At 32.0% G+C, this 27,057-nt stretch overlaps 2 protein-coding genes across 2 annotated transcripts in view; one reads left to right on the forward strand and one right to left on the reverse strand.

Annotated features, from left to right (window-relative positions):
• LOC115890510 (flocculation protein FLO11-like) overlaps window positions 1-18,048 on the forward strand; it is a 71,016-nt gene extending 52,968 nt beyond the window's left edge. The window contains exons 4-5 of the mRNA XM_030910757.1: window positions 304-409; window positions 13,041-18,048. Coding sequence (XP_030766617.1) covers window positions 304-409; window positions 13,041-17,611 — 4,677 coding nt within the window. The 3' untranslated portion in view covers window positions 17,612-18,048. The remainder of the gene's footprint in view (window positions 1-303; window positions 410-13,040) is intronic.
• A 4,061-nt stretch (window positions 18,049-22,109) lies between these two features.
• The window catches only part of LOC115890506 (putative mediator of RNA polymerase II transcription subunit 26), a 28,980-nt gene continuing 24,032 nt past the window's right edge, over window positions 22,110-27,057 (reverse strand). The window contains exon 4 of the mRNA XM_030910752.1: window positions 22,110-23,641. Coding sequence (XP_030766612.1) covers window positions 22,170-23,641 — 1,472 coding nt within the window. The 3' untranslated portion in view covers window positions 22,110-22,169. The remainder of the gene's footprint in view (window positions 23,642-27,057) is intronic.

Here is a 27,057-nt window from a genome sequence, read left to right on the forward strand (position 1 = left end):
AAAGAAACATATATTTTCTCTTTACCGTTTTTCAAATAAGTCCAAAATAACCGAGGTATTTAACTTTGTAAATTTCAAAAAGTGATTTTTTGCTTAAATTTTGAGAACCACTGAATTTTTTCTGGGGTTTATTTCTTGTAAATTTAATCTAATACCTATGTTGCCATATTATGGATACTTAATTCTAAATTTTCAATTAAAAAAAAAAGCGAAAAAAAAATTGCACTTTTTTAAGACTCACCCTGTATAAAATTATTGTTTTTTATATTATTAATATTAACTAACCATATTTTTAATTTTTAGGAAACGAGAGTATGCGAAAGGATAGACGAAGTAGATTGTTCCAAATCGGAACAATTTTATAGTTTAAATTTAGAATTATATGGAAACTCAGGTCCTATTTTAGAAGGTATGCTTTTTTACTACTACATCTAGTGTACCTACCTATGATAACTCAATTGGAAGCCCAGTTTAAATGACAAAATGTAATGTTCATAAATTTTAGAATGTGCAACTTCAAGAGATAAATGAAAAATTATTTAGATATAATTCTAATATTTTAGAAGAATATCCCTTTTTTTAAAACATTTAAGTTGTATTCTGTTTCTAACTTTCGTTATTGTTTTATATTCGGTGTCTATGAGTTACCTTAAATTTTTATTATTACAGAACACGATCTCTGAAGAATATCATCTAGGTTAAAGCTTCATTCAGAACCTCGAAATTCATGGAATAAATTAGTGGTTTCAATTATTCTTTATACTTAAGAGTTTACGACGTTTACGATCACTCTCAATGTCTAAAAAATATAATTAATGTTAATGAACTATCCTAGCAACAGCTTACGTTAGTTAGTTGTGTGTTGTATCCATAGGCAAAGCCTAACTATTAGCTTGTAGAACACTATACTTTTTTCTTTCTAATCACTTCAACCTTTTTGACAGATGATGTCAAAGGACAAAATGATATTAATTGCAATTTTTGAAGTATAATTAGTAGAAAAAAAAATTAAAACTCATTATCTTTAATTAAAATTGAAAGCAGAAATTGTTGCCAAGGATTGGCCAAGTAATATTTCACCAAAATCGGTTAAAAATATTAATCTCATATGAGAGATATCCCAAGTAGCACAATAAATTATTATGAGAGTAAAGTGTTTTATATACGATTTATTAAAACTATAAAAATATGCATTTTAGTTTATTAAAACATTATCGACATGTTTTATAGCTGTTTTTACGACTGATTTATAAAACAATTTGGTCTTCGCAATAATTTAGTCGCGACCGCTACTCTAAGAAAACAATTTTATAATTGCTGTTAAAGAAAGAATTAAAATTCTTATAAAGCGATTAAAAAACAAAAGTGTTTCACCAAATACAAAAATGTTATTTAGGAAACCTTATAAACATACTATAGCACTAACCTCAAACTTTGGTTTTGGTCAGAGTTTAAAATGTAATTTTAAAATTGTAATTTTATCTCTAAAACTTAAAATGTCAAGTATTTCTAACTGGAAGATTTTATTTTTGATATTAAACATAATATTTGTGTCTAAGTGTAGCTTTCAAAAAATAAATAACATAAGCAAAATGAATAAAAAATAATCAGGTTTTGAAATAGCGGGATAACACGTGAAGTGCAATAATATTGCTATATTAAAACCCGGTTCGACTACATAGTAATGAGGCCCATTTCTACGTTATTATTCTGTGGCGTTCCTATCTAAAAGGTGAAGGAAAGAAAGTCATCCAATGTTGCCAGAATAAAAATAAAGTCTGCAAGTATAATTATTAAAAGTCAAATTCGTGTTTAATTATGTATTTTTTTTCTAATTATTTGGCCGTAGAAAAATCGACGAAAATTTAAATTTTTTAAAATGTCTTTCTGAGCAACAAAAATGTTTTGCTAGTCGACGCTATGATTTTATGTTGAATTTGGACGACTGTATGTCGGCTATTTTATCGAGTCGGGATTTGCAAAACAAAATAATCGAAATTTAATTCAAAATAAACGTATTTATAAGAAACGAATTAGTTTCCAATAATATCGGATATTGGACAATGTCGATTTTCCAGTTTACAGGTAATTTTGCAGTAATTTCCTAAAAATTAAATATTTATTATAACTGCAAAATCTTATTAAAATGAAAGCGCCTTAAAATATTTCCACAAATATGGATATATAACATCAGTAAAATTTGCTCCGCAGGAAAATTTGACTCCTGGAGCGTTTTAGATATCGCCTAAACTTTTTATACAATTTACATCTTTCTTTAAATTAGCCATATCTGTCATTTAAATGAATATATGTGTACTTTGCCATTTTAAAATCAGTTTTATCTTGGTCACATTAATACACGATATTATAATTTTATTCTTGATAACTAAAAAACAAAAATGCAGATGCATGCTACAAAAATATTTTAACTGAGACAAATATGTTATTTTTAAAATATTTATAAATCTTTTATAAAACAGTTTTATAAATATTTTGTAATGTACACAATATTATTTTTAAAGCGTTATCGGAGAGTTTTTAACGTACTTCTAAATAAGTATATTGTTTTATAAACCTGCGCCTTTTTTGTGTTTATAACTATCGTATTAGAGTTTATAAAGCACTTAAAAATAGTACATATTTATCATGAATTGTTATATAACACTCTACAGGGTGAGTTTCCTACGATGTTCTCTATGGGTATCTCGGAAACTACTGGAGATAGAGAGTCGGTTAAATGGGGAAAGAATTGCAGTTTTGTGGGGCCATAAATATGCGCCTTTCAGATTTTTGAAAAAGTTCATGGCTTACTAGATATTTCGAAAAAAACAAATTTCGGCTATTTTAAAAATTGTCCCTAACTCCATTATAAGCTATTTTAGACAAAAAGTTTTCAGATAAAAATTGTAGATAATTACATCCTTTATGAGACTGTCCCTCCGTTTTCTTCCAAAGCCTGTCATTTTCGACATATGACACAAACATATGTTTTTTTAAATGGAAACCATAGTTGGCCATGACTTCATAAAAAGCGCCATTTTTTAAACTTTTCAGCGATATAAGCTATAATATGTTTTCTTCGAAAAATTACAGAGTTATAGCCAATTTTTATCATTTTTAAACAATTTCACTTAGTTAGCCATGGAAACAAGTTTAATCGTCTTTGCTCTCGGAAATGTGAAGCTGTCACATTCAAACTTTGTAAACTAAAATAAACAAAAATTGTAAATATGAATTTTTCAAATGAAGAAAAGCGTGTAGATACTCACGCATCAATAGAGTGGTTCCAACATGACTTTTATTACGACCCCCCCCTCATAATAAAAGAAATGTTAAAAATTATTTACATCATAATTATGCAAACTCAGGAATAGAAAGAGGTGGACTAATTGCATGGGCCTCCTCGATCACCTGACTTATCCATTTTAGATTTTTTTTATGCGGTATGGTTAATAATAAGGTTTACAAAAGAATTTGTGAATTAAGAGAGGCACTCGAAGTGGCGGTACGAGGTTCTATGAGAATAGTTAGTAATTCAGTTTCAAAAAGATGCAACTCAAAACAATGGCGGATTTTCTAAAATAACTTAAAGTGTATGCAGTGATATTATTTTTTAAGTTTTAGTTTGTGTAATGTAAATTGTAAGAAACCGTTTAGTAATATATTCTAACTTTTTATAAGTTTTATAAATCATAATAGAATAAGAATACCATGCAATCCAATTGAAATTAATCAAGAAAGATCAGAATTGGCTATAACTAAATGTAACTTTTTTAACATGTCTTGAAACCCGTTCTCTAAAAAACGTAACATTCACCGGTTAACGTATCCTCGAAAATGTATGGTCAAGAAAAGTTGAACCAATGATCCTACACGCTTTTCTGCATTTGAAAAATTAATTTTTACAATTTTTGCTTATTTTAATTTACAAAGTTTGGATGTGACAGCTTCACATTTCCGAGAGCAAAGACGATTAAACTTGTTTCCATGGCTAACTAAGTGAAATTGTTTAAAAATTATAAGAATTGACTATAACTCAGTAATTTTCCGAAGAAAATATATTTTAGGTTATATCGCTGAAAAACTTAAAAAATGACGCTTTTTATGAAGTCATGGCCAACTATGGTTTCCATTTAAAAAAATATATGTTTGTATCATATGTCAAAAATGACAGGCTTTAGAAGAATACGGAAGGCACAGTCTCATTAGGGACGTGATTATCTACAACTTTTATCTGAAAACTTTTTGTCTAAAACAGCTTATAATGGAGTTCGGGACAATTTTTAAAATAGCCGAAATTTGTTTTTTCTGAAAGGCGCATATTTATGACCCCATAAAACTGCAATTCTTTCCCCATTTAACCGACTCTCTATCTCCAGTAGTTTCCGAGATACCCATAGAGAACATCGTAGGAGACTCACCCTGTATATAACCATTTTAAGCACATTTGTGCCACTTGGGATTATACTTTATCTGTGACACTATGTTATTTCTTAGTTATTTCACAAACGGGAGTATTCACATATGATTTTTTTTCGATGTTCGAATAATAAAAATTAACAAATTTTTTTGCAAATTTTAAACACTGGTTACAAAAAAAAATAGAAAATTTTACTTAGTATTTTTATTTAAGTTTTTGAAAATAAATTATTCTATTTTTAAATACATAAAGAGGCTATTAATTCACTATCCAAATACGGAACCGCCAACAATCAGGAAATTGCAAAATTAAAACAATAATTAATTAGCAGATGCAAAACTGCAAAGTAATTTATTTTCCAACCATTTTCTATGGAGATGTGAATTAACTTAACTCCTAGTCAAAAATAATCGTTACAATGCAATACCGGTTATATAAATAATATTCTTTTGCAATTTTCGACAAGATTATTACTCTCCATATACCTACTTACTCAGATGTATTTTTTTATTTAATTTTTTGCTGCAGAAAAATCAAGTTCTGCAACATAAAAATAATGACATTAATAATGGCGTTTGTTTCACAACGCTTTTAATCTTGTCTATGGGTAATTTAAATCTTAAACAGCTTTTAAAACCTATTAAAGAGCATTAAATCAGATCTCAAACTGCACTAACCTATCCTTCTTCGTCAATTTATTGCGTTTAAATATTAATGTAATACTGTAATTATTAATAAATTATTAATTATAGTCTTCTAGTATTTCGAAAAAGCACCACTATCGCTTTTTCTATTAGATTTTCTATTATTAAAAGGCAACAGGAGCGAAAATTTTCAAAATATTTTCAAAGAAATACAGGATAATTTAAATCACCTGACCTGTACAGGGTGTCCCACTAAGAATAGCTCTCGGCTGTATCTCGGAAAGTATTAGCCGTAGCGGCTGCGGAAAAAAATATTTATAATTAAAGAGGCTATGGGAAATTGCTGGAAATTATTTTCAAGTTTGTAGAACGACCGCTAGGGGGCATAACTGCAACAAGAAATAAGAAAATGGAGTTTTTACACAATTTTGCCTAAATAAGGTGTACTATAAGTAACAGCTTCATAATCTTGAGTAAATTTTGAATATTTTTTGTTAGAGCCATTTTCCCTTATAAATGAATAAGGTGGTGGGGGATGACAACAAAATAAAGTGGTGGGGGATGGTTAGATCTGTTTTTATTTGAATATTAATAACTCTGGACTGGATGATCGGAATCCAACAAGCGAGGACTCGTTTAAAAGAGCGTTTCTTACTCTATATTGTACCATATAAGCAATAATAATAAGCTTTTGAACGTAGGCGCTAGGGGGCGTTGTCTTACAATTTAACAAACATTGCGCGTTTTTTCAAAAAAATTAAATACGATAGTATGTGCTATTTTAGCTGGTAGTAAAGAGTAGTAAAATCTTAAAAAGTCAGCGAAAACACTCGTGTGAAGTTGGCACCCTTTTTTCAAAAAATGAACTGGAATTTGAGAGTTCTGGATAGATTTACAATAGTTTTATAGTTCTTGATAAGTTAGAAAAATAGTTCTGGTTAATTTCGGGAGAAATGACAGGGGAGTGCCAACTTCACGTAGCACCCTTTTTTTATTCTGGAACAGTTCTGATAGTGGAAATATATTCTAGAACAAGAGTTCTATAGTTCCTGACTATTGATCAAAATAGTTTTATTGTATTAACCAAGTTATGAACAAAAATAAAATGGCAGCCTGCAGAGTTTAAATCGATTTTCTAGGTAAAAAATGATTTAAAGAATAGTTCTGAATAGAGTTCTGAATAGCACCCCAAAAGTTCTATAAGATGTACTATTTGATTTTTAAAAAATACCGATAATTAAAAATTTCATTGATGCACGACTCTATAGATAGACATAAAAATCGACTTTACGAAGGAAATGCAATGTTGAAAAACAGTTCTGGTTAGAGTTCTGAATAGCACCCCAAAAGTTCTATAAGATGTACTATTTGATTTTTTAAAAATACCCAAAATTAAAAATTTCATTGATGTACGACTCTATAGATAGACATAAAAATCGACTTTACGAAGGAAATGCAATGTTGGAAAACAGTTCTGGTTAGAGTTCTGAAGAGCACCCCAAAAGTTCTATAAGATGTTTTTCAACATTGCATTTCCTCCGTAATGTCGATTTTTATGTCTATCTATAGAGTCGTGCATCAATGAAATTTTTAATTATGGGTATTTTTAAAAAATCAAATAGTACATCTTATAGAACTTTTGGGGTGCAATTCAGAACTCTAACCAGAACTGTTTTTCAACATTGCATTTCCTCCGTAATGTCGATTTTTATGTCTATCTATAGAGTCGTGCATCAATGAAATTTTTAATTATTGGTATTTTTTAAAAATCAAATAGTACATCATATAGAACTTTTGGGGTGCTATTCAGAACTCTAACCAGAACTGTTTTTCAACATTGCATTTCCTCCGTAATGTCGATTTTTATGTCTATCTATAGAGTCGTGCATCAATGAAATTTTTAATTATGGGTATTTTTAAAAAATCAAATAGTACATCTTATACAACTTTTGGGGTGCTATTCAGAACTCTAACCAGAACTGTTTTTCACCATTGCATTTCCTCCGTAATGTCGATTTTTATGTCTATCTATAGAGTCGTGCATCAATGAAATTTTTAATTATGGGTATTTTTAAAAAATCAAATAGTACATCTTATAGAACTTTTGGGGTGCTATTCAGAACTCTATTCAGAACTATTCTTTAAATCATTTTTGACCTAGAAAATCGATTTAAACTGCGCAGGCTGCCATTTTATTTTTGTTCATACAAAGAACTATTTTGATCAATAGTCAGGAACTATAGAACTCTTGTTCTAGAATATATTTCCACTATCAGAACTGTTCCAGAATAAAAAAAGGGTGCTACGTGAAGTTGGCACCCCCCTGTCATATCTCCCGAAATTAACCAGAACTATTTTTCTAACTTATCAAGAACTATAGAACTATTGTAAATCTATCCAGAACTCTCAAATTCCAGTTCATTTTTTGAAAAAAGGGTGCCAACTTCACACGAGTAGCGAAAACCGCATCTTGATATCTTCTTTCAAACCACCGAAGATATTAGCAAAATTATAATAAATACCAAAAAATAAGCCCTTAATTACCTTACTTTTACAACACGGTATCAGTAGCCCTCTTGATTATGCCCATTCTAACCTAAAAATAAGATTGAAACAGTTAGTTTATTTTAAAATCGACGATGTACCAGAATATCATATCAGATGTATTAATATCTAATAATTAAGATATTAATAATAGTAAACAAGAAACGATGATTCAGTGAAGTCATGGTAGGCTTTGGAAAAATGTTGCTTTTGACGTAATAGTATAAACGTCAAATTGTTATTAGATCAGCGTTTTGATAGTCTGAGCAGCGTTTTTTATCTATTGATTGCTTTTTCAAAATGCCAACAACTTCAACTATTTCAAATAATAAAGGCATTTTGAAAAAGCATTTAAAACATAAAAAACGCTGCTAAGACTATAAAGATGATTATCTAATAACTATTTGACGTTTATAACGACAAACATTGAATATGACGTCAAACATTCAATATTAACATTAAATCAAATGCAATAAAATAATAAAAAATAATATACAAATGAATACATTACTTCACGTCATTTGTAAAAGTGAAATCAATACATCTGAACATTTACAATAAAGAGTACAAAAAGCTTTAGGACGTATAAGAAGAAAGTTTAAAGAGCTATAAATAAAATTGAACGAAAAATAAATTTGTGCAATAGGGAGGGTTGTAACCCTTTCGTAGAACATTAGAAACTAGTTTGTGTAGAAGTTTATTTAATTATAATAACTACGATGAATATTACGCATATTATTAGATGGCACATTGAGATTTCAAATTCACAATAAAAAAAAATAAAAATAATATCTTTAAATTGCTGCGACCTGGATATAATTTATTTGAATCTTCCAATTGGCTCGATTTTCGTTATTCAATGCTAATTAGCGCTGATCAATATTGTTACGATGAATATAATCAGATTAAATTATTAAAAAAACCAGAGTCGGACTTGAAATTATTTGAAATAATAATTATATAGTTTTATGTTGTTAAGGTACCCAAAACAAAAAAAGTATAAAGTGTGGCATATCATTGTACTCAGGAGAAAAAATGCAGGTCCGTATTTAAAAAAATTAAGTTGGCCTCTGTATCTCACAAATTATCAGCTAATTTGAAAATCTAAAAATACTATCAGATAGCCCTAATAAAGTGGCTATGAGAATATGCAATTAGTTTTTTGATTTTCTTAAAAGTAACGACAGGAAAAAATAAAATTGATTTAAAAAAAAACAGTTTTTTCCAAAAAACTCAGCAATCCTTGAAATTTTTAAAACTTTTTTGATAACATCTTGGTGAACATCACAAAGCGCAACTTTGCCCCAATTTAAGCATGTTCGTATCTATTACGGTTACGGAGATACCAATGCTCGTATCTCGAATTTGTAGCACCCTGTATATAACACTTACTACATTTACTGTTCGTAATCTTGTGTAAATGAAAACCGAGTTTGTAATGAAACATACTCTTTTACGAGCAGGTGGCAAATTTCTGTTAGAAATACCAACTGAAATAAACTAATTTTACTAAGACTCAATTAAAACTTAACAATATAACGTAAATATTAATTATAATTTAAAAGGGGATATGTAGGTACTCGAAATAAAAAATTGTTTTAATATCATCATTAATTTGCGTAAGCTTTCTCTTTAATTCTCTTATCAATATGTTAAATGTACTAAGCAAACACTAAAGCACAAATTGGTAAATAGTAAGTCGCTCTCGCTTTCAGTTTGATAATGACTTAAACAAACTTAGCACTTCTCTATACCTACATAAGTACTTTTTCCGGTTTCCGCACAATGATGACTGGCGTTAGATTTTATCGACAACTGTATTCTTTTTTATTGATATTTTATTAGTTGTTTATTATCTACAGTATGTCCCCATCGCCTTTACAAGAGAAAAAAAAATCATTCAAATTTCGATAAAAATGCATTCTTTATAATAAATTTTACTTCTTCTAAAATAGTTAATCACGGTTTTACATCTCCCAATTTTCGTACCATTTTAGAGAAAAATAAATAAAATACGAAATTACGGTTGAATCACAGGTTGAATAATAACCCTTAACGGCTGAATAATTCTCCTTTAATCGCTATAGAGTGGTATGGTAGCCACCTCTATTAAATTACATAATTTAAAATTAATAATAACCATCTATCAATGAATGAATACTAAATTTTTTCATTGTAAAATTCAACTGTAATTTCATATTTTTTATTTTTCTCTACAACCATTGTGAAATAATCAATTTTTTTATATTGAATGCACATTAGTATAAAAATACTTAAAAAGTATTAATATACTTAACAAATTAACAGTAACATATTACAATTTGTATTTTTTTTGATACATCTGAAAAAGCGTGTTTTATTAATATATAATCTGTCCAACGACAAGATCCTTGACAGTGATAGATGTGTCTGTCATTTTAATTTCAAAGCACCTAGTTTATTTTATTTTACAAAGAAATAAGTTGGTACAATTGGAACACATAATTAATATAAACTCGCCAGCAAAATTAACGCATGATCGTATATTGTCTTATAAGTTTTATGGTCTGTATTTTAGATCAGTTATATTGGCCTAAAATTACTTCTGTTTATTATTTCTTGCTGAGGTGATCCTTTTTTTTTTCATGAATGATACGAATTTATCAATAGTTTTTATAAATTCCCAAAACAGGTTTATTCGCTGAAATGCTCGAAGTCGTTTATTTTAAGATCATTTTATTTGAGTGCGCGGCTGTTGCCTGTTAAACATTTAAATCAGTAAAATGAACCCTAACGTACGTCAAAATCGCAATCTCACCCCCGAAGAGTGTGCTATAGTTATTGCATGATTTGAAGAATGCTTGTCTCAGGTATAAATAACGGAAAGATTTCATGTTGGACAATCAACGATCTCGCGAGCAAGAAGAAGATTCCAGGACATTGGAAATAACCAGAGAAGACCAGGCCAAGGCCGTGGCCGAATAACCGATGCCCATCAGGATCGATTTTTGAGACTTCAGGCTCTGCGAGAAATGTTTGTGACAGCTACATTGCTCCGCCAGAATTTTATAAGGCGATATAACCAACAAATAAGCAGCGATACGATAAGAAGACGTCTTAGAGCGGATAATCTGAGACCCAGAATGGCTGCAACTGGAACACCGTTGTCCCCAGAGCACCGAAGAGTCCGACTGGCTTTTGCTAGAGAGCATGTAAATTGGGATAACCATCAATGGTCGAACGTATTATTCATAGATGAGTCTAGATTTTGCCTATATGGCAACGATCGTCGTATTGGAGTATACAGAAGGCCGTTCGAACGAGTTGCGCAATTCTGTATACAACCAAAACATGCTTATGGTGGTGGGTCAGTTTTGGTATGGGGCGGCATTAATATGGAAGCTCGAACAGAACTGGTGATCATTCAGAGAGGCCGTCTCACTGCTCACAGTTACATTGTGGACATTTTGGAGCCTCAAGTGGTACCTTTTGCTCCTTTTATAGGGGACAATTTTCTCTTTATGCGCGATAACACCAGGCCACATATTGCCAGAGTTGTCCACAATTACTTGGAGGAGGTCCAAATCGAGACGATGGATTTTACAGCGCATAGCCCATACCTCAATCTCATCGAACCTATCTGGGACATGATGGATAGGCGTCTACGAGCTCTACCAAATCCACCCAACAATTTAAATGAGTTATCGCTAAGACTAGAGGAAGTATGGGACGCTATCGAGCAAGATGAAATCAGGAATGAGGTTTTCAGTATGTCCAGACGTTGCCAGGCCGTAATCCGTGCCAGGGGAGGCAACACCCGTTATTAAACCGTGCCTTCTGATTATTTTATTTTGTAATGCTTTTGTACTGCGTTTTGCACATTATTCTTTGAACCACTGTATCTTCTTCTTTAGCTAGTTAATAAAATTTCTTTGAAATTTATTATTTTGGTAACGAGTTGTCTAACAAATACATAATAATTTTACTTTTGAATTCGTTTTAGTTTTTCCAAAAAATGAAAAAATCAAATTATGCGTTAATTTTGCTGGCGAGTGTATTTAAATTTTGAGTGACATGTGATTACTTCAAAATATTGTGAAAAAAAACCGTATGAAACTGAAAAAATCTAATCTTGGTTAATTAACTTTAATCTTATTTTTTCTGCAGTACTAAAATGTATTATTTACCTATCGTGTGATGTTATTTTACAGATACTCCAGTTTTTGGTACCATATACGAGATGGTATATAACTTTATTTGTAGCTAATACAACTTTCTGGCCATAGTCTCTGGCAAACTGTATCTCTGGCGGTCTCTGTGCACTGAATATTAACTGTAATACTATGGTCTGGGTCAACACTTAATTTTCCCTCGAGTTTTCCTCCACTTAATTTTAAAAAAACACGAAACACAAGTAACAACCAAACCAAACACAATCCAAAATGCAAAATGCAAAATATCTATCATCTCTATTTGACATAATTTGGCAGAAAATTATAACCTATAATTTGGCAAGAGTTTGACAACTCTCAAAAATCTTAAGTCGAGTTCATACGCATATGCGTCCGTTTGTCGTTCATCGTTGCGTCAAAACAATAATATTGAAATATGATCTGTCATTTTTGAAATAAACCAATAAAACGGGTTACAAACAATAAGAGACGACGCGTGACGTATTTATTTATAAACCCATCCATAGTTAACTTAAAAAATATTAGAAACTTTTTTTAGTAAAATAAATGAATTGGTATGGAAGTCATCTGCTTTTTTTCTGTCCTCGTCTGTCGAAATCTTACCTGAGAAAAAAAAACAGAGTATACTAATATTTCAACGATGTTTCACAAGGAACCAACCACAGACTCAGTACTAATTATTTGTAAAATTGATGTTCAATGAATAAAATACGAAATTACGGTTGAATCACAGGCTGAATAATTCTCCTTTAATCGCTACAGAGTGGTATGGTAGCCACCTCTATTAAATTACATAATTTAAAATTAATACTAACCATCTATCAATATCTATCTACAGCAAATTCCAAAAATAAATAATGGTTTCAAGATAATTACAAAAAAAATCTTTTTTAAAATTTTAACATCTTGTATCTTTAAAACTATGCATTTCCAGATTCATGTTTATAGAAGAAAAATCATATTTTCTGATGAGGAATCATATTGAAATTTGGCAATGCATTTTTTGAACACCCTGTGTACACAGAAAATTATTTCAAACTATGTATCTCTCACACGCATGCACTTCATACCTATTTGGGGTCTCATAAGATAACAGAAATATATTCAGTGTTAAAAGATCTTCAAGTCATTTTTTGGTCAAAATTATCAAATTTATATCTTATCTGCACTATTTATTTACTTTAGAATTAGAGCAAATCATCATCAGCGTCATACAACAACAATTAATTTGTTTTAATCTTTATTATTTCTATATTTTAGAATCGGCAGACCCATCCCAGGAAACCGAATCACCATCATTAATCATCAAATCAACCACACCATCCACTACGACATCTACAACCAGCAAAAGACCAACCAAGTTTATGAACACGCCGTTCTTCAGTACAACCAGAGCTCCCGTGATCACATCAACTACTCGCACAACGAGTAAACCCAACGTCATCTCGACTCATCACTTCCCCGTGAACCCTGACATCAGGTTCAATCCCGAAGAAATAAACATTAGTTTGAATCCACACGCCCCTCCCGACATAAGGACAAAGCACTTTTTGAGTCAAAGTTTCAGTGACGGTAGTAAAATATCGGTGAATAGTGATAGTGATGAAGACATAAAGCAGCAAGTTAGCTCGTCGACCACTCCAAAGACCATTTATACGCTGGATATTGACAGCGATAGAGACAGTGAAGTTGATTTCGGGTTTCACCGACACGAAGTACATAACGATCCGAATAGAAAGCACCAACAACAATTTCTTATTCAGACAAACAGTTTCAGACATAGTCAGAGTTTTCCCCCTAGCGACGACTTTAGAAACACCCAATCGTTTCAGTCGTCCACCCCAAAAGTATTCATTCACACACCTAAAGCACCTACTGTACATCAGCATCATCACTATACATTACATTCGCGTACAGAAAAACCTCCTCAAAGAGTTCAGATTCCCATACCTTTACTCCCCACTCTACCTCCTCTTATCTTTAGTTCTCCCGCTCCATTTACGCTTCAGAGGCACGTAGGAAGCAAGAGGTTTACTAAAGAGCATCAGAATCCACCGAGGATAATTATTAGTGCCAGTGCTAGCGTCAGCGACGCTAGCGGAAGACGGTTGAATTATTCTTTAGGCACAATAGACGCCGCCCAAATTTTAGAATCCCCTCCTTCTACTTATGATGAATACAAAGAAAGTGATGTAGTGTTGGACCCATTCTACCATGATGTTCCTAAAGTGAAACATAGCAGGCGCCGAAAAAGAAGTGCCGAAACGAAAAAGGTGAACCCTTTCGACATAATTAAAAATGAAAAAGAAGCAGTTGACGTTTTAAAGTTCCTATATACTTGGTACCAAAGTCACCAAGCTACCGCTACCATGCCCTCAGTTACCATTCCAGTTGCTCCCGATTTAATACACGAAATTAACTACAATTTATCTCCTACAAAATCTGAGTCTTTATCGTCTGAGAGCAGCGAAATTCATACCAGCAGTTCCAAAGAGCCCTCCACTACTGAACCGATTAAATTGGACGTTAGTGAGTTGTTTAGCAAAAATAGCAGGTTCAGTATTGTGGGAGGGTATAAAAACATTGGTAGTACTCAACAAAAAGATGTATCCAAAAAGGAAACAAATTTAAAAGAAGAAGATATCAAGAAGGGAATTAATATAACAACAGAAAATCCTACAAGTACCAATGGAAGCACGTATTTATTAGTTCGCAAAATAGATAACGCAGATACAACATTTATCAAGGATTCGAAAGAACCGTCATTTAATCCTTATGACTATGTTGATGATAATTATGAAGGTTCAGTTTATAAAGAACATAATAGTACCGTAAATTCGAACACAGAAAGTGTTTCACATAGTAATACAAATTCAGAAATCAAAGAAAAATATTCCATTAAACAAGATAGTTTATATAATACAAATTCAGGAAATAAAGAAATATATTCCGATAAAGAAGTTACTTTACCAAATGAGAGAAAGAAAGTGCCTTTGATTTCAGATAAAAGTATATTTGATCTTCATACGATGTCACAGTACTATAAATATTTTGGTGAGGATACAATTGATTTAACGCATTCCAAATATGATAATAATACGGCACTGCATATTAATGACATTTCCAGTAATAATGACACTGAAGCTCTTAGATACAATACATCAACAGATATACAAAATCAGTTACCTACAAATAATTTTAATAATATTACTACTCATAATATTACTGAATATCCAAGTTCCAGTACAACAGACTTAAATAATGAACCAGTTCTAAATAAAGAAACGATTTCCTCCACTACCACTGAAGTAACGAGTACAACAGAGACAAAACCCAGCAGAAGACGGGGAAGGATTCGGCAAAGACCCTACAATACAGGGGATAGTGAGAGAGCTTATAGTAGCAGTACGACACAATTTTCTGTTTCGAACTCGTCAAGTCGTAGAGGTCGGAAACGTGGCCGATCAAGGTTTATAGATTACAGTAGTACCACTTCATCGACAACTGCCGTTCCTCTTACTGAAAGTAACACCGAAACAACTATATACGAGACAACGTTAACAACAGAAATACCAACTTTGAAGGTGGATAACGCTTACGACAGCTTGGGCGATTCCTCTTTACCAGTAACTAGTCATACAACTTTTGAAGAGTCAAGTATTAAAAACAATAACGTCATTGAAAATACACATAAAATTTATAAATTTGACGCTAAATCAGAGAGCTTACCAAGTCATACCAAAACTGAAACGACATATACGAGATACGGGGGTAGTACAGAAACAGATATTACAAATATACACACTTCATCGACAACTGCATTTAGTACTACTACTCAGTTCTTTACCACGACTCACAGACCACGAACTACAACGGAAAATTTTGTAGCAAAACTTTTTAAATATTTTGCTCAATCTCAAAGGCCCAGAAGGCCGAAATCTACTACTGAATATGCACCAAAGTTGTACAACCCTGTAACGGAGATCGAGAGTATCAGTACTACAGAAACTCTACCAATTACTAATCCTTCGCCAATAAGATATCAGTCGAATACAAACATTTATAATACTAGCTCTAGCTCTGCAGTAAATGCATCTAATATTAACTTACCTACATTACGTGATGTATATAACCACACAGTCCAAGATGATAAAATTACGAACGATTTTGAACATAAGAGTCGTTACAGTTACCAAAACACGGATGGATATTTGAGAAATAAGAATAGAGTTGTGGATACGGTTGAACCAAGTCACAAGAAGGATGAGGATGTAAAGACAAATTTACTTTACAGACTACAAATTATAGAGCAAAATTTATCCACTAAACCTATAAATGTAGATACAAATTTAAATTTAGATGACACAACAGCCACGACGCCCTATCTCAGTTATGAAGCTCCGGAAAGTTTCGGTACTACGGAATCAAGTGTTACCAATCCCACGAAATTTGTGGATCTACATGATCAACATTTGGATAATACAAAGCAAGTAACTCAATCGTATCATCTTTCGACAGAATCAAGTGCCTCTATTACACCGGAAAATATTTCAAAATACAACTACAATTTGGAGAATGATGTTTTTGTTGTTCCTGAGTTAACGACACGAAGTTACCAAGGTCGTCATCCATGGAAAAGTTCCGAAGAAAGTCTAGATAGATATTATAGACCTGAGAATAAATATGACTTGAAGTTGTCACGGGAAACTTCTGGAATAGATAGCACGACTAATTTAATTTCATATGGTAGCAGTACAAACGACTATATCAGTGTAAATACAGCTACATCACCTAATGTTGAAATACAAAAATCAATATCATTACCAGTATCTATATTCGACTCTACTTTTAATATCGCTCATGATGTTAACAACGCTCAATCTGAAGAGAATGACAGTAGTTCTCATACAACGTTACCAAGTACCCCAAATACCTTCATGACAACTGAAAAGCTTGAAGAGTTTATTGAAGAAGTGGAGGTTACTACTAAAAGCGTAGTTGCCAAAGAAGATCATGAAAAATACACTTCAACAGAAAGTTATGGGAAAACTATTACAGAAACTGTTCCTACAACTTTCCTAACTACTGAACACACAGATCCAAACAAAACAGTGACTGAAGAAAGCACTGTTCGAACTTATGGAGTATCAGAAGTGGGACATAACACTACTGAAATTCTATTTATAAAGAATAGTGATTTTGAGAGACCTGATACGACTTCAACCACGAATCTACCGATAACTGTTGACATGGAGGCACCAATCAAAGTTAATTCTAGTCACTTGCTTCAAGTCATGATTGAAACAACATCGCCTCATCCAGAAGAAGTACCTTTAACGACTACTTTTGTTCCAAACACTAGACGTACCAGGCCACCCAGAAGAAAACCCACTGGTAGTCAAAGAAATTACCTCGGTAGACATAGATTTAGTACAGACCTATCTACACAAAATCCTTATTTAAAAACTGAAGAAACGAACACCAGTCGGTCAGTGAATCTGACAGAAAACACAACTGATGCGCCTCTGTATCGAAGTGCCAATCCAACGAGATCTGAATTAAAAAAGATTTCCTTGCAAACTACTCCAATATCCTCTAAAAGCGTTCATCGTAGACCAACTAAAGTTAATAGAAATTATGTATTTAACTGTTTCGGTAAAGATATGAATAGATTCTACGCTGATCCTAGAGACTGTAGACTGTTCCATTATTGTACAAAAGGCTACAGCAAAAATCAGCTATTAGACCTGAAATATGTATGCGACAGAAAGACGTACTTTGACGAGGACAAATTAATTTGTACTAAAATAAAACCAGAAAGATGTATTTAATAAAATGTATATGTATTTATTAAATTAATGATTAAAAGAGTTTATCTTAGTGCATGTGAAACTGAATTGTATTTTAATTTGGATGATGTGTAAATTGTTTGACTGATTTTTCTTCTAAAATTATTATTTCGTTTCTAATTGTATAACGGTACTGCCAGTACAATAGGACCTTTTCAAGTTTCAATAATTTCTTCAGAATATTGTAAAATATTTTTAGAAATATTGTAATTTGTGTAAACGAATTCTCTTAAAGAGGAGAAACAAAATTATATAAATTAAGCAAGTAAATATGCTTAATAAAACACTTTATTTCCATTTCTAGATCTATCTTTAGTATTTATAACAAATGTTTATTTTTATTGCAATTATTGCAAACGACTTTGTATAGCATATAAACTTATTAAATTTGTAAAAACGCTTTTTGTATTACTACTTTTTATATTTACTTATAGACTATTGTAATATTTTTGTATTGTAAATTTGTTAAAAATAATTATATATTAATATATTTGATACATGAGAACAGAACTCTAGTATTTGTTTATTTTCCCTGTAGACTACTTAATAATTTTAGATATATAATCAAGAAATACTTAACATCTACAATTTACAAAGATACATTAAAATATATCATCATAACATATGATGTTATGATTCTCATTTTATCATTATTCTAATTTGAGGAAAAATATATTTGATTATATTGTAAATATTGTTATATAAAATGTTTAGTCATCACATTCATCAATTCAAGTTATATTTCTATTAATAAATATATAAAAAGAATCGAAATAAGACTTCAAAAATACAAAAAATAGAACATTCTTTAAAAGAGCTACTTGAAATATAATAATGCTCTTTCCTTATGTATGATGATATTAAACTTTTATCCTAACTAACTTTTTATTCTTAAACTAGATGGCACAGTAAAATAAAATCCAAAGAAATACAAATGAAAATAATTCAAGACTTCAAGAAAAAAACTATATTTAACACTTTTTAACATTTTCTTTGACGTTTCTATTATATACTGAGAGGTTTGGTAGGTCCAGTTAATTTTCAAAAAATAAATTTATTGCATGATTATATTTTATAATGTGAAATAAAAAAAATTATTTCTCTCTATATTCAGGATAGAAATGAAACTATACCTACTTAAATGACAATTATTTAATTCAAGTGACACTATTAAACAATTATTTTATATCTCAAATGAATCTTGAATATTCGTCATTGATACGATATCAAATCTGATGGATCTAGTTTTCATGCCTTTATGGTGAAACTATTATAGTAAATTTGATTTATTGTTTTTGATTTTCTTAAATGCTTAGGTACCACAATTCTTAAGTTAGTAAACAAAACTTTCTTAAAGTAGATATTTCTAGAGTATAACTTTTTTATTCTATTATACAACTTTGTATTAATTATTTCTTAATATTCATCTTCCTATTTAGTATATTTCCCTCTTTAAAACGTAATTTTGTTACAACCCATTATTGTGATAAGCCGGATGGCTTTATACAATTTGTAATAAGTCTTGTGTTTTCATAGTGTCCTACTCGACTCTGCTCTTTATTAAGGGATGTGCTAATTAAAGTGTAGTAAATATGGAATAATAAAGCTACTATATGCATAATCCTTGCTTTTTAAGCATGTACGAGTAGCTTGGTAAAATTTTAGCAACCGTTGTGTCCGTTGTAGTAACAAATTTTCTAATAAACTTTCTAAACTATCTACTAAGAGAAACTACTAGAATTTTTAGAATTTAGAATGAGTGGGAGGGGGGTTAATCACTTCGACCTTACAGATCCATTGTGTCCCCCTTTCTTGAATCATAACTCATCATACAGTCCCAGGGCTTTGACAAAAGCCAGTATCTGGGACGGTTTTATAGAGGGTAGTTCTCCATCTCCAATATCAGTCGTACCAAAATTCATGGCACGAATGGTTGTCGTCTCGGCGCACTCAGTGATGAGGTGTACTGGTGTTTCCCCATCTTCCCCACAGAATCTGCATTCGCCGTTTCTTCTTAGTTTCAATCTACTGAGGTGTTCATTGAGGAGACAGTGTCCCGTTAAAAACCCCGTGACAATCCGAAGATTGTTCTTACTCAGACCCAGGAAGATCTGTGATTTTTCTTGATCATAAGCCCTCAGAAACTTCTTCGAGTGTCTTAGACCATTGCAAGATTTCCATTCCAGGTTGCGGATGGAATCTTCCAAGTTCTTGAGTTCCGCCTTGAGTTGGTTACCACTTGGAAAGCAGAACGGTTCTGGTCCAGTTAGTGGAGTGTTCGCTCCTTTCCTAGCTAGATTATTTGCTTTTTCATTGCCTTCTATCTCTTGGTGAGCAGGCACCCAGTGTAGGAGGACTTTGTTTTCTTTGCCTAATTTATTCAGCTTCTCTATGCATTCTTTGACCAATTTCGAATTGATTGATACTGAGTTGATCTCCTTTAACGCTGCTTGACTATCAGACAAGATGGCTATTTCTTGTTTCCGATAGTTCCTATCTAAGATAAGTTGAACGCATCTCTCGATAGCGTAGATTTCTGCCTGTAGGATACTAGAGTAAGTGCCCATTGGTTCGGAGTAATTAGCTCTCGGCCCAAACACTCCGATCCCTGTTCCCGTATTGGTTTTGGAAGCATCAGTATACCAAGTTATGGTATGGTCTTTTAACTGCTGGGCAAGCGTTTCGCTCTTCCAATACTTCTTATTGCTCAATACTACATTGACATGTTTGTCAAATCTACTAAGAGAAACTACTAACCGATTTATTTAAAATAGAGTAAAATAATAATAATAGCTCCCGTATATAGCGTTTAACGCCTTGGGAGTAGCAAGGTACAGCTTGCTATACTAGAGACGTTCGGTATACAAGGAAGGTAATGTGGCTAGCACTACGCTTCAACCGCCTATTATTACCTCAGGATTGTGAATCCCAAGTACTCATTTAAGGCTGAGTTGACCTAGGTACCCAAACTATTTTTATTTTAATAAAAATAGTCGGCTGATGAAATGCCGGGTGTGGGAATCGAACCCACACCTTGAGATTGGTAGACGAGAGCCTGTACCTCTACGCTACCGGGCACCTTTAAAATAGAGTAAAAACATTACAAAATACATAATCATAGCTGACATCTTCAACCTATTTAGGAGGTGATTTTGTTCTGGATTCTTTAGGTCTTTTTTCTACAGCTTTTTGTGCGACTTGTGTATTTATAGAGGGCAGTATATTGAGTTGGTATTGACGTTATTAATAGAAAAAAATTCTGTTTGTTTCGTGTTTTTCCTGTGCATAATATGTTAAAGTTTTAGGTATCTCTAAAAGGTTGCAATTACTTGTTGTATGAATTATTTAGAGAGAATACTTAATATTAACAATATTAGGTATCTTTAAGAAGTTGTAAATATTACTAAAAGCCAATTTATTTTAAATAGAATAAAAAACATTATAAAAATAACAGTACTTTTATTATAAAAAATCATATGTACAAAGCTTTCATCTACATCTACATAAAAGTACACTAATTTGGAAAATACTGGTCATATAATAATATATCTTTACAAACTAGCCTTATCACTGAAACTCAACCATTTACCCTTTGAGTATGACACTGCTTCTAATTCTAAAATCGCTTCCTCTGCACTGTTGATCAGTAGAGTTTCAGTAAGAGGCAATAAGTCATATACAACAATATTTTTCATTTTCTGACAACACACGCAACAAAAATACAATAGGTTATATGAATGACTTAGCTAGATTTAGTTTTTCTCCTTTTTGATGTCCAAATCTAATTGGTAGTCTGGTTCTGCAGCTAAACTATCATAATAAGCATAATCATAACTGACATCTTTGACCTTTTTAGGAGGTGCTTTTGGACTGGATTCTTTAGGTCTTTTTTCTACAGCTTTTTGAGCGACTTGTGGTGTATTTATAGAGGGCAGTATATTGAGTTGGTATTGACGTTATTAATTGAAAAAAATTCTGTTTGTTTCGTGTTTTTTCTGTGCATAATATGTTAAAGTTTTAGGTATCTCTAAAAAGTTGCAATTACTTGTTGTATGAATTATTTAGAGAGAATACTTAATATTAACAAAATTCGGTAAAATATTAGGTATCTTTAAGAAGTTGTGAATATTACTAAAAGCCAATTTATTTTAAATAGAATAAAAAACTTTATAAAAATAACAGTACTTTTATTATAAAAAAATCATATGTACAAAGCTTTCATCTACATCTACATAAAAGTACACTAATTTGGAAAATACTGGTCATATAATAATATATCTTTACAAACTAGCCTTATCACTGAAACTCAACCATTTACCCTTTGAGTATGACACTGCTTCTAATTCTAAAATCGCTTCCTCTGCACTGTTGATCAGTAGAGTTTCAGTAAGAGGCAATAAGTCATTACAACAATATTTTTTCATTTTCTGACAACACACGCAACAAAAATACAATAGGTTATATGAATGACTTAGTTTTTCATTTTCTGACAACACACGCAACAAAAATACAATAGGTTATATGAATGACTTAGCTAGATTTAGTTTTTCTCCTTTTTGATGTCCAAATCTAATTGGTAGTCTGGTTCGGCAGCTAAACTATCATAATAAGCATAATCATAACTGACATCTTTAACCTTTTTAGGAGGTGCTTTTGGACTTGATTCTTTAGGTCTTTTTTCTACAACTTTTTGAGTGACTTGTGTATTCCTAGAGGCAGCATATTGAGTTGGTTTTGGATAATTTTCAGTTTGTCTCGTGGGATATGACGTTGAAGTAGATGATACATAAGGTTTCTGCGTAATGCTGGTGCTTTGAGCTTGCTTTTGTGTTTTTGCAAGTTCATTTCTACTACTGGCGATATTTTGACTGTGAGCTGTTTTCAAAAATTCATCGTCTCCATTGTAGTCGTATTTAGAATTGTACGATCCATCGTCATATTGAGTTTCATCAAATCTGTTTGATCTGCTCACAGGGGTGGTAGGTGAGATTTTAGGAACAGTTGGTGTATATTGTGTGAATGGGGATGATTTTTGTGTCGTACTTTGGGTGAACTGTTGGTTAAAAGTGCTAGGATTTTGAGTATTATACGTGTTCTGTTGTATTGTTTTCTGAGCGATTTGAGTAAAAGCTTGTTGTGTCCTTGGTGCGAAGGTGGTGGGGAATGTGTTGGAAGTTTGTGTATTTTGTTGGGAAGCATGGTTTGGTAAACTGAACGGTTTTGCACTTGGTGAGAACGTCGTGGGTCTTGGGTTATCGTATTGACGTACACTACTCTGCTCTTTACTGAAAGCTGTGTTAAAGTTATTAGCTACGGGTGTAGTTGTTTTGGAATAAATGGGATTATTTGACGGATAGTTTTCAGTTTGTTTGGTGTTTTTCTGAACGTCGAAATTGTAATTGTAATTAACAGGAGCTGTGGTGGGTTTAGATTTAGGATAATTTTCTGAAGTAGTTGTAGTAGTGTAAGTCTGAGTGTTTGCTCTGTTAGATGTGCTAGGATTCTGTCTGAAGGGAGCAGGAGTGCTTACAGTATAAGTTGGGGTAGGAGAATTGTTCACATTTTGACTCACTGCGTTATTTCTTGGACGTTGATTACGTCCTCTTAAATTATTACTTGGGCTTGAAGTAACTTGTTGTTTAGGCGGCTGACTACTTTGTTGTTGATTGTTCTGTTGCGATGGTTTTCTTTGAAGTTTTCGAACAATTTTCCTTCCTTGATAGTCATTATTTTGATTAATATTGACATTATCGTCATAATCATCGTCGTTTTCTTTTCCGTTGTTTCTATTATTGAAAAAGTTCGAGCTGCTGGATCCCTTAAAGATGTCCCTTTCCTGGTTGTTATTGTTGTTGTTGTAGTTCTTCTTCACAGCAGGTCTGCGGTAGTCCTTTTGTTGGTTAACTACTTGCGTTTGAGGTTCTCTGTTAAGTCTGATGTCACCGGTCTCGGCTCTTTGAAGGGCAAAAGTTTCTTCTTCTTCGCCGTATCGGACTGCTTTTGACTCAAAACCTAGAAAAAAAAATAGGAAATTAATTTTTCACTTTTACTTTTTTGTGTACATGGGGGTCTTAAACAAGCGCAAATATTTTAGGGGTGCTTTATTTTGACACCAGCAACACGTCTCTGAGATTTTTTTGTAAAAACTATTTCAAAATTCGGTGTTTTTTGAATGTTTCTTTTTGGTTATAAACATAATATCTTGGTATTATGACAACTTAACGAAATTAAAATTATCTTGTTAAATTAAATTAAGTAAATAAAATTATATTACCTTTTTGTTTAAAAGGGTAATATAATTTTTAACCTTGTTATGAAAATAAGTATAGAATATATTATATTTTTAGAAAACTAATTACAAGGCAGATAAAATAAAAAATTAATATACAGGGTATTCGATTAAAAATACAACAAAAATTTGGGTCATATTTCAAAAATGATAGCTCCCATCAAAAAACTAGTTACGCCACTGGTTTTCCCTTGGGGGCTAGAAAAACTGCCACCTTTGTATCTCTACTACTAAACAAGAAACCCCATACATGAAAATATACCCTGAGACACGCTGTACTACAAAATTAAATTGATATAATAGTTATTTTTTAAACAAGACGATAAAATGGTATTTTATCGTCGACCGAAAAGATTAATTCACGAGCGATGAAATCGCGAGTGAATTAATTTCGGGAGACGATAATGCAATTTTATCGTCGTATATAAAACAATATTTTTTCCATAGAGAGTTACGGTTTAATTACGAATTTATTACGAGTAGAAAAAATATTGTGCTGGGTTGGCGTTGGTTTCTATGTAATTTGACAAAAATACATAAAGCTGTCTCTTTAGAGGTCAGTTTTGAGTCAATATATTTTAATTCACTTTCGTGTCGATTGCTGATTGAATTGGAGCCAGAAATGGCTCAAAACGAAATAAGTAAATTACCAACAGATATTCAGGCTGAGGCGACAAAGCTATATCCAAACTACTTCCATTTAAATCCCGAATAACTTATGAAAAGGAATACAAAAATTTTCAAAAATGGAAGCAATTACAAAACGTGCGAGAAGAAATAAAGTTTTTAACCTATCCTCGCTGTTAAAGTATCATTTAATCTACCCTTGCGGTTAAAGTATTATTTTATCTACTATTTTTGATAGATATTAGGCAATTTTAACAGTTGCTATGGAAAAAAGTAAAGTAAATCCAAAATCGATATTCTATTAGTGAACTATTTTGTCATATACTTTCAAGAAACAAAAATAAAGGTGTGTAATCTTTAATAAGATTCAGAAGTGTCTATAAATAGGATGAGCAATAGTTGTAGTAAACTTTAAAAAGTTCAAGAGCAAAATGTTAAAAGACAGTCGCATAGTATTATTTGGAACCATCAATAAAGAAGATAAACAATAGATGAGAATAGTGAACTTTTAAAAAGTCCTGAATGGATTAGTTTATTCACCGTTGACATTTCCGTATACAAGTAAGGACATTATAGAAAGAGCGCATCTTACCAACGTGACAAATAAATTCCATTTGTACCATTTCTCTAGCTAAGACACGAAAATGTTAAAAATTGATACACGATATGTCATTCCATTCCGAGTCTCATTATCTATCGAATAAAGTAAAAAAAGTGGCGCGGGGAGGCTATACGTGCCGCCCATACTAAAATGTGTTAATAAAAAGTTGGTAGGCAGTTCTTTCAGTGTCAAAGTAAAGGAATTTTTCCAATTTTGGTCCGCAGTTACTTCCCCTATCCGTCACCTGGGGTCGCGTCCGATGGGAGTTTGTTGTTCTCCACACGGATTTTCTCAAAAACGAACTACAGAAACACGGAATATCTCAAAAACTGCGACTTTGACTGATTTTGATGTTATTACAAATTTTGTTGCAAATATTATTCCTAAACTTAAATTGAAAACCGCGTTTCGCTAGCTACTGTAATTTTAGAGTTACGATTTTTTAAAATATTTAACCCCCTCCACCAATCCCCCACCCCCACGAAAAACTAATGGCCTTCTAGGGTGCCACAGTATTTTTGTGCCAAATTTGGTTAAAATCGGTTTAGCGGTTTTTGAGTTATCGTGTTACAGACGGACAGACAGACACCATGAAAATATTTTGTATTTAGGTCATTTATGACCCAAATAACTCATTTTGAGTAAAATTTAAAAAAAAATTTGGCGATCTTAATAGCCTACCATACCTGTTGGTACAAAACAAAAATACCCAGTACATACAAAAATACCCAGCGACGTTTTTTTATTATTTCAATTTTATAATACAGTATTGAAATTAAGTCTTATTTCTCATTCGGCTCTTAAGTACTTCCAAGAATATCTTAAATTCTTTAGAAGAAAAATGTTTCAGATGTAAAAAGAATTAAATTGTACAAAAATGGTATGCTATTCCGAAATTCCATTTCAAGAAATCTAGTTGATTAAGTAAGATGTGCTTGTTAGAGCTGTCGCAAAGAGGTCAGACACATTCACTGTACAGGGTGAACAAACTTCAATGTTTTTGCTGATGTTGCTGTTTTTCGATGCTTAAGACAAATTATTTACAAATAATTTTCAAATTACCCCAAAAATTATAACCTTTCTGCAAAATGATAATTGGATATAATTGGTTATTGATAATAAACCAGTTATTTATCCAGTGGCGTCGTAAGTACTCAAAAAATAATAATAAAAATAAAAATGTCTTATTTTAATGACACACCCTGTATCAATATTTACAAAAATTAGAACTTAAGTATCTTAGGTAAGGAGGATTCAATATAATTTATCAGATTTGAAATAAATACTGTCCTAAGGGTATAAACTACCCTTAGGACAGTATTTATCGAAAAATATCAACCTCTTGACTCGAAAAATATCAAATCCCATTAAAACGCACGTCTATGAGGTATCGCATTTTTGACCCTGGGCAAAATGTACGTCTTATAGCCATACAGCCTCCTGCCAAAAATGAAAAAGATCGCTCAACATACAACCAAGATATTGGCTTGTATCCATCTTAAGTGGGACACCCTGTATGTATAAATACATACTGGAAAAGCTGTATTGATGGGCAATGACAATTTTTTTCAAATGGTAAAAGTTAGCACCAAGCAATGGTAAAAGTTAGCACGGAAGTATGAAGTATGGAAATAAAAAAAAACAACTGAAAAACAGGAGTCAGCCCCTATAGAAATAATAACCAACAAAGAATGGGTGAAATATTATTTCAAATTGTTGTCAGAGAACAGACCTGAGTATCAAGAACCGCCACAGCCAGAAATAAACATTGAAGGAGAGGAAATCTACGTGGATACCAACAAAATAAAGACCGCTATAATGTCTTTAAAGAATGGAAGACCATGTGGCCCAGAGGGAGTATATGCGGAACTCATAAAATCTGGAAGCAAAAAACTGTTTAGAATGTTAACA

Source organism: Sitophilus oryzae, unplaced genomic scaffold (genome assembly GCF_002938485.1).
Source record: "Sitophilus oryzae breed Bouriz unplaced genomic scaffold, Soryzae_2.0 scaffold_87_pilon_pilon, whole genome shotgun sequence".
Classification (NCBI taxonomy): domain Eukaryota; kingdom Metazoa; phylum Arthropoda; class Insecta; order Coleoptera; family Curculionidae; genus Sitophilus; species Sitophilus oryzae.